At 46.6% G+C, this 12120-nt stretch overlaps 1 protein-coding gene across 10 annotated transcripts in view; it reads left to right on the top strand.

The window, feature by feature from the left end:
- Window positions 1-4859: 4859 nt before the first annotated feature.
- Window positions 4860-12120, top strand: part of Ehmt1 (euchromatic histone lysine methyltransferase 1) — a 157191-nt gene continuing 149930 nt past the window's right edge. For 3 of the 10 annotated variants that reach the window (XM_076844989.2, XM_076844996.2, XM_076844987.2), the window contains exon 1: window positions 4933-4947. In XM_076844989.2, coding sequence (XP_076701104.2) covers window positions 4940-4947 — 8 coding nt within the window. In that variant the 5' untranslated portion in view covers window positions 4933-4939. Of the gene's footprint in view, window positions 4948-12120 lie in introns of all 10 variants that reach the window. The other 7 variants (XM_077108758.1, XM_077108757.1, XM_077108750.1 and 4 more) reach the window with 5 other exon arrangements.

Raw genomic sequence — 12120 nt, 5'->3', positions numbered from 1 at the left:
TGACTCAATGGGGGTGGTCAGGGTAGATTTGGGCCGCATAACTTCTCTGATAGAGTGGAGAGATACTAGGTGTGTCAGTCACCTTGGCTGAGTAACAAGTTCGTGACTTTTAGGGAACAGGTCACATACTCACTAACCTGATTGCACCAGAGGACAGGCCTGGTAAGTGGCTGTCATCCCTAGGCTGTAGCTTCAGATGGACTATGGGCTGTCACTTGCACATGCTGTAGGCCAGCCCTTGCAGTTGGCAGTGTGGGCTCTGGCCAGGTAGCCTTGTACTCAGCTAACACTAACTCCCTGGGACAAGGGGAAGGATGACAACTGGAAGAAGGTGGACAGGAGGCTACAGGTGGGTTAGTCTGTAAGCACATGCTAGAAGTAGTGCATCTGTGGTTGAAAGGAAAGATGCCTGGGTTGGAGTCCCATCTTGGCCTCTAGCCAGTGCCACCTCGCAGGTGCTTGGCTTCCTGGCTTCCATCACTTGTGAGGGTGCCAACAATGCCTGCCTCTCAAGTCTAGGCTTGATGAGCACACATCACCTGATGAGAACTGCGGATACGTGGTCAGTGGCCATCAAGGGAAGGCAGGTCTACAAAATTGGAGTGGGAGACCTGCCTGTAGCCTGCTTGTCATATGCATTTGTGGTCACATTTGCATGGTAAGGGGTTTCCCCTACATTTTAACTGCATATGTTCATCTAACAAGTATTTGTCTCTTGTATCATTCTGAGCACACAAAACAGTGCTATCCTAGGATAAGACAGATAACATGCTTAGTAAGAGTACAGGGTTGTCATGTGACATGCAGGATACAGAGCCAGATAAAGCAAAGGGCTGGGCAATCTCATTGTTAACTAGAGGTACACAGCAAAGTGAACCCTGCAGATACTAGAGATAAAAGTTTCCTGGAGGGGTCAGAGGAGGTCCTAAGGCAGGAGTGGAGATGGAGTAGATACAGGGAGGGTGGGTTGGGGGCTCAGGGACTTTGACAGAATAGTTGAATCGCCCTAAAGAAAACTGGAATGGCACTTAGGGCTGTCCATTCCTCTTTATCTGTGTACACTGTCAATGCAGATGTAGCAGAGTCATTTTTCTATTTTTTCCTCATGAGATTGAGTCTATGACTGTCCAGACTCAGAGCGTCCTTAGTTCTTGGCAGTGAGAACATCAATTTTGCTGTATGCTTTTCTCAAGTCTCAGGGACAGAAGAGACAGATTTGGCCACAGGAAGCAGGCAGCCTAAAAGGCTTTATGAGGCTCTAAGTACATTGTCCAGTGAAGGGTGCTTGGTGTGCAAGAAAGTCCTTGCCCTGTGCATAGCAAGTATGTGCCTGGGGGTAGCCAGGGACAGCATCTCATCTGAGAAACCCCAGTCAGTCAACCCTTCCAGTGTGACATCACTCCCAGCCAGAGCACCCATTCTTAACCAGAGCTACCCCCTAACTGGGACACCTCCCAACCAGGGCACTCCTCCATACTGGAATACCCCCTTCCCACTCAGGACACCACTGCCAGCTGGATCATCTCCTTAGAGGGGAATCCCCTCTGTGCAGTTTCTCAATCCTTAGGACATCCTCCCAATCAGAATACAAGTGGAGTTGGGACAATCCCCTAGCTGGAATCCCTCCTAGCAGCTGGGGCATTCCTCCCTACCAGGAACCCGGGACCTTGCCCAAGTAGGGTCCCTCCTCTAACCAGAGCACCTTCCTCCATGCCAGGCACACCCCATAAACACATCACCCTTCTGCTGCAGACCCCCAATTGGGGCACCCCCCTACAAAGCAACTCAGGATGACTGCCTTTGTGAAAGCTCAGGAAATCAGAATGTATCTGGGTTTAGAGGTTAAGAGTTGAGCCTTGAGTTCTTCACCCTAGGCCTGCCCACCAGAACACCAATTTACAGTCCCTCTCTTCTGCAGGGGTGTATTCTACGACACTCTGTGGATGACTGAAATCACATGTGGTACTGAAACCTGTACATACAATGATTTTCCTTACACATACAATAAAATTTAACCAATGAATTCGGTATAGGAAGAGACTGACATTAGTAACAAAATAATTAGTTGGGTGTATTGGCCCATGCCTGTAATCTCAGCAGCTTGGGAGGCTTAGGCATGAGGATCATGAGTTTAAACCCAGCCTCAGCAATTTAGTGAGGCCCTAAGCAATTCAGCAAGACCCTCTTAAATACACATACACACACACACACACATATATGGCTGGGGATGTGGCTCAGTGGTCAAGCGCCCCTGGATTCAATTCCTGGTACACCCCCACCCCGCAAAATAGAAGAATTATATAATGTACTGTAATAAAAACTGCATGATTGTGATCTCTCTCAGCCATCTTATTGTTGTGTATTCACCCTTCTGTAAGTGCCTCTGTGATGGAGGAAGTAAGGTGAATGGTGTAGGTGATGTAGCACTGGGCTACTACTGACCTGATCATGCTCTAGGAGACATCACCTGCTTTGGGTGACCCTAGACCTTTGAGCCATCATGGTATGGGTGGTTGGATGTTGCAGATAATGTTTTCTTTTTGTGATGTTGGGGTGGTGGAAATGGAGCCCAGGGCCTCATGCATGCTAGGCAAGTGCTCTACCTCTGAGTTCCAGCTCTAGCCCTTATTTTGTTTGAGGTAGGGTCTGGCTAAGTTGCCCATTCTGTCCTTGAACTTGTGATCCTCCTGCTTCAGCCTCCCAAATTGGTGAGATGACAAGTCTGCATCATTTGTCTGGTGTAGTTCTCCCCCTGCCCCCCAACTTTTTGTAATAACATAGAAATTGGAAGTTATTTTGTCTTTTCAACAACAACAACAAAAATTTGCTGTAGAGACTAGTCATTTGGTGATCATATAGGTGAATTTATTACTGAGTTCCATCCAAGGACTGTATTCCGAAGGCTGAAGCAGGAGGATCCAAATTTAAGGCCAGCTGTGGCAATCAGTGAGAACCTCTCTCAAAAAAGGGCTGGGGATGTAGCTCAATGGTTGAACACTTGTCTAGCATTTGGGGCCCTGGGCTCAAACCCCAGTTTAAAAAAAATATTTCTGGGGCTGGAGTTATGGCTCAGGGGTAGAGTGCTTGCCTAGTACATGTGAGGCACTGAGTTCAATTCCCAGCACCACATCTAAATAATCAAATAAAATGAAGGTCCATCAACAACTAACTAACTAACTAAATAAAACAGTCCTTTGATGTCTGTTCAATTTGAAACACTTCAGCAAATTTTGGCATTGTCCCCACTTCTCTTTCAGTGTCTTCTGCCGATGACTCAAGTTCTTCCTAAAGAACTTTTTCCTTAGTCAATGCCTTCAATTCTACTGGAAATAGGGCAGCAGCTTCTTCACCGCTACAAGTTTTTGTTTTACAGTCCAAACCTATTCTTCAGTCTGTGTAATCATCCCTTGAAGTAAACGGCTTGGTGTCCTCTATTTCAAGGGCTCCCTTGGGGAAGTCTTGTTATAGGCTCAATGCCTTCTGGACGCTGCCACTAATTGCAACACGTTTCTGTTCACTGTCTACCCACAAATTTAATACCTTGTGCACCTCAAAGCAGCGCTCACAGGCACTGTAATCCTACTGCTCCAGTGCGAGGTGCGACAGGGAAGCTAGCAGATTTTTTTTTTTTCTTTCATAATTGCACGGATGGGAGATCCTCCTTACGTAGGAGGATCTTATCAACCTCAGCATCCGGTTTCTTTTATGAAGTCGAGAACTTTCTTTCTTTTTCACTTAAAGGAAGCATTGTGCAGCCTCTCTTTGGCATATCCGAATCGCGGCATCCCCTCTCCGGCGCTCAGGGGCCATTACCAAGAAAATTAAAGGTGCTGGGCCGCGCCGAAGCTCTCGATGCCCACAGCAGGCGGCTGCCTGAGCGGCCACGGGGCACAGCGGGTAGCGCCTGCAGTGCACATGCGCTGCGCAAAGGGGAGACAGCGGGACTCCCTCAGCTATCCAAACACAGCGCGATTGAAATCCTAGGGACCAGCCAGCCCGGTGGCCACGCCTGTCACCCCAGCGACTGGGAGGCTGAGGCAGGAGTATCTCAAGTTCAAAGCCAGCCTCTGCAAATTAGGGAGACACTTTTATTTTGACTTTCTTTTTAACAACAACAAAAGGTTGCGGCAGAAACTAGTAATTTGGTGAACATATGGGTGACTTTAATACTCAGTTCCATTCAAGGATCGCATTCCATAATCATCCTTTAGTTGGGCACAATGGTGCCCACCCATAATCCCAGCTCTTTGGGATTAATAATAAAAAAATGGCTGGGGAGGGGCTGGGGATGTGGCTCAAACGGTAGCGCGCTTGCCTGGCATGCGTGCCGCCGGGGTTCGATCCTCAGCAACACATACAAACAAAGATGTTGAGTCCGCCGAGAACTAAATAAATAAATAAATATTAAAACTCTCTCTGTCTCTCTCTCACTCTCTCTTTTAAAAAAAAAAATGGCTGGGGATATGGTTTAAGGGTTAAGCACCCCTGGGCTCAACCCTCGGTTAAAAACGAAACAAAAAAAGCCTAGGTACTATTCAATACTGAATTTTCCAAGGCAGCTGACTGGAGTAACTGAAAGAGAAGGTAGCAAAATCCGAGACTGGCGATGAAAGGATTCCCGGCAGCCACTATATACTCATCTGTGCAGCTTCTCCGCTCCAGAATACTCCCAAGCGCCCAGCTAGCCCAGGACGCTGATGCCGGGCGCTAGCGCGCAGGCGCCGCCCGGTCCCGCTCCAACGCGCAGGCGCCTCCAGGGCCCCTCCTCGGCGCGCAGGCGCCCCTCTCCTCTGACACCGGCGCGCAGGCGCGAGCGCGCGCGCAGGCGCAGACGCGGGCAGCCGGCCCCGCCCCGGCTCTGGGCCGCGAGGCGCGGGCGGGGCGATGGCGCGCGGGAGGGGCGGGGCCACGCTGCGGGCCCGGGCCATGGCGGCCGCCGATGCCGAGGTGAGGCGCAGGGCCGGCGGGGCGGCACGGGGTTGGCGGGCGGTAGCAGCGGTGGCGGCGGCGGCGGCGGCGCGGGGGCGGGGAGCCGGCCAGGTGGCGGGCCGGGCGGGGACGCGCGCCCCCGCCGCCGCCTCAGGTCAGGCCGCGCCGAGGCCCCGGCGTCCGGCCCGCGCTCCGCCGGCGCGCTTTGTGCGCTGCGGGCCCCGGCGGCGGCGGCGGCGGCGGGTGGCCGCGGTCCCTCTCCTCCCGCTCGCGAGCGCAGCTGCCGCGCGCTGGCCTGGCCGGGCGGGCAGGGCGGCGGGGACAAAAGGGAAAGTGGGGCCGGCCAACTTGGGCGCCGCGGAGGCGAGGTCGGCCCTGCGCCCGCTGGCCCTCACATGACCTTTCACTCGGTGCGAGAGCGTGGCACCATCTTTACGGAAAAGTTGGCGGTCCCGGCGCGCCTCTCGGCGGACAAAGCGCTGCCGTCCGCAGCCGCCGGCGGGGCGCTCGCGCGGGGGGCGCCCGCGCCTCAAGTTTATTTCCCAGCAGCCGCGGCCCGGCCCCGCGGCCGGCGAGTTGGCGTTCTTTTGTTTGGGGTGGTGGCTCCCCCGGCCGGTTCCCGAGGGTCGGTCCTGTGCCGGCCGTGGCGGCGCGGACGGCGCTCTGGGCGAGGCGGACCCGGCTGCCCCTTCGGGCAGCGGCCGGACGGGTGCCGGTGGGACGCGGAGTGGTGCGCTCTGGGCCCCGTGGACCGCGGCTGCCTTGCGGGAGAACCGCAGCCGTGGGACCTCTAGACTGAAAAGTGACGAGGAGCCGGCTGGACATCCTGGCACACCGGCTTAACAGTAGGTGGTTATCACGGGTGACGCGTGGTCGCTGCATCGCCGGCTCGCTCCTTTGCTCTTGGGGGTTTGTTGTTGTAAGTGAACTCGGAAGGTGCTGGGGAGTTCTCAGATTGAAGGCAGGGAGTGTTTGCTCAAGGACCGAGTTAGGCACCGGAACCCAAAGGGGCAGACCATCCCGAGGCACTTGCGGGCTGGTAGGGGAAGGTGTGGAGTGATTAGCGATGTAATTGGTTGAGTGCCTGCTGTGTCCCAGGCACTGTGGGAGCTCTTAAGAGAAGTTACCTCTTATCGTTTTCTCTGTGCGACAGATAATGTTACTTTTTGCCTAATAGATGAGAAAAATAAGACTTGGTAGTACCCAAATAACTTTGACAGCACTTGTAGGCCTAGCGCTTGTTCATTGCGGGGTACACATAGTAGGAGCTTAGTAAATGATGGAGGAGGGAATGGCCAGAATGTCTGATTCCACAGGCAGCCTCAAATACAGGACTTGACAGACTGCTAATGACAGCCTGTGTTTATGGAGCCGGTGTGGGCCCAGCCCTGCCATAGTGTGTTGAGTGAGTTCACTCCTACAAGCCTGACAGCCATCTTATGAGATAGGTTGTGTTAAATTTTCATTTGCAGGTGAGGAAACAGCACAATAGGCCCAGTATTACAGACCTTGTGGCCAAGAAGATGAAGATGCAGGTAATTTGGCCACAGAGTCCATACTCCTAAAACTTGTTTTATCTTGACAGTCAGTTAAGGTTAATGAGGGCTGTCTTTTTAGACTTATGATTATAAGTGTTAAACCACTGGGACACATTCCCCACCTTTTAAAAAATAATATATTTTAAAAAAGTTTTTATTTAGAAATAGGGTCTTGCTAAGTTGCTTAGGGCCTCGCTAAATTGCTGAGGCTGGCCTTCAATTCACAATCCTCCTGCCTCAGCCTCCCATGCCGCTGGAATTATAAGCATTTTTTTATGGAGTTGCATGATAGGATGTCCTGTCTGGCCCTGTACCACTGCCCCTGGAAATGGATAGGCATAGGATCATTGTTGTTACTGAATCTGGGAAATGGTTTGTGGTTGAGGGTTTGCTGAATACAGAATGATTAAACCAACAAAACTGATGCTTCAAACTTTTCTTTCTTTTTTGGTACTGGGGATTGAGCCCAGTACATGACTGTTTTTGCCACATCCACAGCCTTTTTTTTTTTTTTTTTTTTTTAATATTTATTTTTTAGTTTTCGGTGGACACAACATCTTTGTTTGTATGTGGCGCTGAGGATCGAACCCGGGCCGCACGCATGCCAGGCGAGCGCGCCACCGCTTGAGCCACATCCCCAGTCCACATCCACAGCCTTTTATTTAAAAAATTTTTAAGTTGTAGATGGACACAATATCTTTATTTTATTTATTTCTATGTGGTGCTGGGGATTGAACCTAGTGCCTCACATGGTAGGCAAGTGCTCTACCACTAAGCCACAACCCCATCCCTCCTTTTTATTTTTTTATTTTAAGGCAGAATCTTGCTAAGTTATGTAGGGCCTTGCTAAGTTGCCAGCTGGCTTTGAACTTGCCATTCTCCTGTCTCAGTCTCCTGAGTTGCTGGGATCACAGGTGTATGTCATTGCTCACTTCACCCTTTCTTTTTGTTTGTTTTTGGTGCTGGGGATTGAACCTAGGGCCTTGTGCATGCAAGGCAAACACTCTACCACTGAGCTATATCCCCAGCCCAACACTTCACAATTTCTAACTGCATATTTTTTCCCTTTTGCTTGACCTACAAAAGTAATCAACACATTTTCTCACTAAAAAGAATTACTGTCAGGCATGATTACACCTGTAATTTCAGTGGCTGGGGAGGCTGAGGCAGGAGCGATGCAAGTTCAAAGCTAGCTTCAGCAATTTAGAAAGGCTCTAAGTAACTTAGTGAGATCTTGTTTCTTTTCTTTTCCCTCCCTCCCTCCCTCCCTCCCTCCCTTCCTTCCTTCCTTTCGTACTGGGGATTGAACTCAGGGGCACTCCACATCCCCAGCCCTATTTTGTATTTTATTTAGAGATAGTCTCACTGAGTTGCTTAGTGCCTCGCTGTTGCTGATGCTAGCTTTGAACTCGAAATCCTCCTGTCTCAGGCTCCTGAGCTGCTGGGATTACAGACATGAGCCACTGCACCTGGCTCCATTTCAAAATAAAAAATAAAAAGGGCCGGGGATGTGGCTCAATGGTTAAGTACTCTGGGTTAAACGCTGATACAAAAAAAAAAAAAAAAGTCATCTTTCAGGAGGAGTGCCTTTTTAGGCAAATTCTGTAGTCTAAAAGTGTGACTACCATGTATCTTTTCATATCTTATTTTTTAGTAAAATAACATAGGAGCATTACTTACACAGTCAGTACTAAAAAGCATTTGAAAAGCCCTTAGAAAGGCAGCAGTGACTTGAAACTCTAGCATTTACCTCATGTTTCTAAATGTGTTTGACAATTCTTGTCCTCTGTCTTTATTCATCAACTTTAGGGGTCATCTGTGGACTTCCACAGTACTTTGTCTTATGTTTATCCTGCCTCAGTCAGAATGAGTGTTCTCTTGATCTGGTGCATAGGATTGTACCGAGGATGTTGTCCACCCCACCTTCCCTGCTCCGTTTATTCCTTTGTGGTGATGGTGGAACGTAGTCTCCAGTAGCTTCCCAAGAAGGGGGCAGCAGGAGATAAACTTTAGGTACTTGTGTGTCTGAAAATATATTTATTCTACCACTACATTTGAAGAATAAATCTGGCTAGGCATGGATTTCCTGGTTGGAAGACATTTTGATCGAATTAAATATATGTGTATGTGTGTGTGTGTGTATATATATATATATATTTATTTTTATGTGGTGATAGGGATAGAACCCAGGCCCTCATGTGTGTTAGGTAAACACCCTACCACTTAGCTACATCTTCAGCTCCATGGAAGTCATTTTGAAGCTGTGGACGCAATATCTTTGTTGCTGTTGAGAGGTCCATTTTGATTCTTTTTTTTTTTTTAATTTATTTATTTTTTTTTAAAGAGAGAGTGAGAGATGGAGGGAGAGAGAGAGAGAGAATTTTTTTTTAATATTTTATTTTATTTTTTTTAGTTTTCGGCAGACACAACATCTTTGTTTGTATGTGGTGCTGAGGATCGAACCCGGGCATGCCAGGCGAGCGCGCTACCACTTGAGCCACATCCCCAGCCCCCATTTTGATTCTTAATCCTTGTAAGCATTATTCCCCCACCAAACTTTCAGGATCATTGCATCCTTATTTTTCTTAATATTCACTTTGTGCTAGCCTTTTTTCACTTGCATGTAGGATAGTAAATAACTGAAATCTAGAGCTTAAAGCCTTTTTATTATAGGAATTTTTTTTGCAATGTATTTGAGACAAGTTATTCTCTGCTTTGATCTTTGTGCTCCTTTTTAAATTCCTTTAGTTGAGGGGCTGGGACTATAGCTCAATGGTAAAGCGCTTGCCTCATATGTGTGGGGCACTGGGTTCGATCCTCAGTACCACATAAAAATAAATAGATATACTGTGTGTTCATATATACTAAATAAATATTTTAAAAAACATTCCTTTAGTTGAATGTTGCACTTCCTTATATTAGTCTTCCAATTTTTGAAGTTTTTTTTTTTTCTTTTCATGTCTTGGTCTTTTTGTTCTTTTTGGGAGCAGTTTTTATTATTTTTCAACTTTTTAAAATGGGTTTTTAACTTGTACTGTTATAATTTTATGTTTTTTCCTGTTTTTTTGGTCCTTTTTTTTTTAGAATTTCCTGTTCTTGTTTTATGTATGTAATATTTTTACTTTTTTAAAATTAAAGCTAAATTTTAAAGTTACATTAAAATTATTAGGAAATTATACAGTTATTTAAAAACTGCATTTATTTGAAAAAAAATTCTTCTTCTTTTTTTTTTTTTTGGTGTATGTGTTCCCCCTGCATTCCTTTTTGCTAAACAACTTCCATTTCTTCCATTTTTTGACCATTTAGTCACTTTGAGGTAGAAACTGTTTGAGGGGCTTATTAACTTGTTGCTTTTACTGCAGGACCATGATTGGTTGCTGTTTTCTGGTTGTCTCTAGCAAATGTTCCTGTCCACAGGTCTTTCTCTGGGATGCTTTGGTTTCCCTGGAGGATTCCACAGTCTTGTCTTATTGGTATAGATGCTTCTTGATTTATGGTACTATTACATCCTGATAAACTGATTGTTAAGTCTTAAGTACTGTAAGTAGAAAGCACATTGAATACTCAACTTCATAGGTCATTGACACTGTGTGTGGTAGTGAATGAGTTGTTATCCCTCCTGATTTCTTGGGCTCTTGGCTGCTCTGCAGCCTCCTAAGAGAGCATCTAATTGCATTGCTAGCAGGGTGTCTGTCAGTTGCCTCTTGCCGTTGAACCATTGTAAGCTGGGGGCTGTCTTCATAAGCTGGATTTTCTGGACCTAGTCTAAGAAGGGGAGAAGAGGGTCCTCTCCTGGTTCTGCAGTAACCTTTTCCTAGTCTCCCTGTTTTCAGTGAAGAAACTCAGTTCTGCCTTTCTCTCTGTTTCTGTCTTCAAGCTTGGTGCTTTTCTGGTGGACCTCCAGTCCCCTGTGGTTAAGGAAAAGGGGACTTGCCTATCTGAATTTTTTTTTTTTTTTTTTTTTAATGTGGGTTTTTACACCCACTCCCCTTCAGCTGCAGGCATCATCCCCAACCTTGCTCTGGGGTCGGTAGCAACCACTTTGGTTTCTTTGCTCGATGGAGTGGTTTAGTTTTCCTTTCCTTTAACTTCCTGTTCATGTTTTTTTTTTTTTTTTTTTTTTTTTGGTACCAGGGATTGAACTCAGGGGCACTCCACCACTGAGCCACATCCCCAGCTGTATTTTGTATGTTATTTAGAGGCAGGGTCTCACTGAGTTGCTTAGGGCATTGCTAAATTGCTAAGGCTGGCTTTGAACATGCCATCTTCCTGCCTCAGCCTCTGGAGCTGCTGGGATTTCAGGTGTGTGCCTCCGTGCCTGACTCCTGTTCATGTTTTGTGTAGTGATTTTAAACATCTTCTGGATGAAGTTTTTGTTTCTCTTTCCTGCTCTTGTCTTTGGATTTTGTAAAAGAGGAGAGAGGAGCTCAGAAGCACCTGATATGGATCTCAAACAGTGGGCCCTTGCTGGGGCACTGCTTGCCTGTGCACAGGGCTGTTCTCAGGCTTCTTACTGTGTGGTCTGAGTTGGGATGGCTTGGTCCTGGCTTGGTTCTAACAGGCTGGCAGAGGTGATGCTTTTCCCTTAGCCCTCACTTCCACAGGGTATCTAGGTCACACATGCAGTTAGTGCTGGAGTAGGGGTTTCCTGCTTCTGCCTCCTATCAGGTTTGTCTTTTAAAATTATTTAGCTTGTAAGGAACATATTTTGGCCACCTCTCTTCAGAAACTTGATGTTCTTTATCATTTTATCGAATTCACCATGTCCAACAGGTACCTTTACATTAAGGCAAGTACAATTTGACCTCAGCTTGGATTGCTCACCAAATTGACTTTTTAGGGAGTGGTTGTGAGAGCCTAGTTAATTTGGCCAAAGGCATTTATGTAGAAAGCACCAATTCCAGAACTGAGCCGACCTTTCTGTTTTTATTTTATTTTTAAAGAAAAAAAAATATAGCTCTACCATGTAGCTACATCCTCAGCTCTTTTTAGTTTTTATCTAATTTTTAATATGTCATATTTTAAATAAATCTGTGAAGGTTTTGGATTTAAGAAAACAAGCTGGAGTGATTTCTTTTAACACTTTGGCAGTGGTTTTTCCTTTGAAGTGCTGTCTTTCTACATAAGAGGTCACTTTCCCAATAACATTACTGTCAATTCATATTCTATTTTGGAAAAAGTTTTTGGACTGCTTTTTTTTTTTTTTTTTTAACTTTTTGATTAATTTTGTTGTATTTGTGTGGTGCTAGGGATGGAGCCCAGGGCCTTGTGTATGCTAGGTAAGTGACTCTACACCACTGAGCTATGCTACAGCTCTCTTAGTCACTTCTGATAGGTTGGTGAGAACTAACCACAGTATTTTTAAAACTGTGTTTCTGGGGATATAGCTCAGTTGGTAGAGTGCTTGCCTTGCATGCACAAGGCCCTGGGTTCAATCCCCAGCACCACACACAAAAAGAAGAAAAAAAAATGAAAAAGAAAACGCTGTTTCCAAGAGGTTAGAAAGCATTTATTGAGCATCTGTTTATGAATTGGTGTTCTAGATGTTTGTAAGAGAGTATGCAATTTTTTTTAGATTGGTTCATGATTTCAAGAATTTAGTAGTATAATAGAGCAAATATTCCTGAGCATGAAATGATATGGAATCAGTTAA

Source organism: Callospermophilus lateralis, chromosome 2 (assembly GCF_048772815.1).
Source record: "Callospermophilus lateralis isolate mCalLat2 chromosome 2, mCalLat2.hap1, whole genome shotgun sequence".
NCBI classification, from domain to species: Eukaryota; Metazoa; Chordata; class Mammalia; order Rodentia; family Sciuridae; genus Callospermophilus; species Callospermophilus lateralis.
The sequence above is the reverse complement of the archived record's forward strand: the minus strand, read 5'-3'. Positions and strand labels throughout refer to the sequence as shown.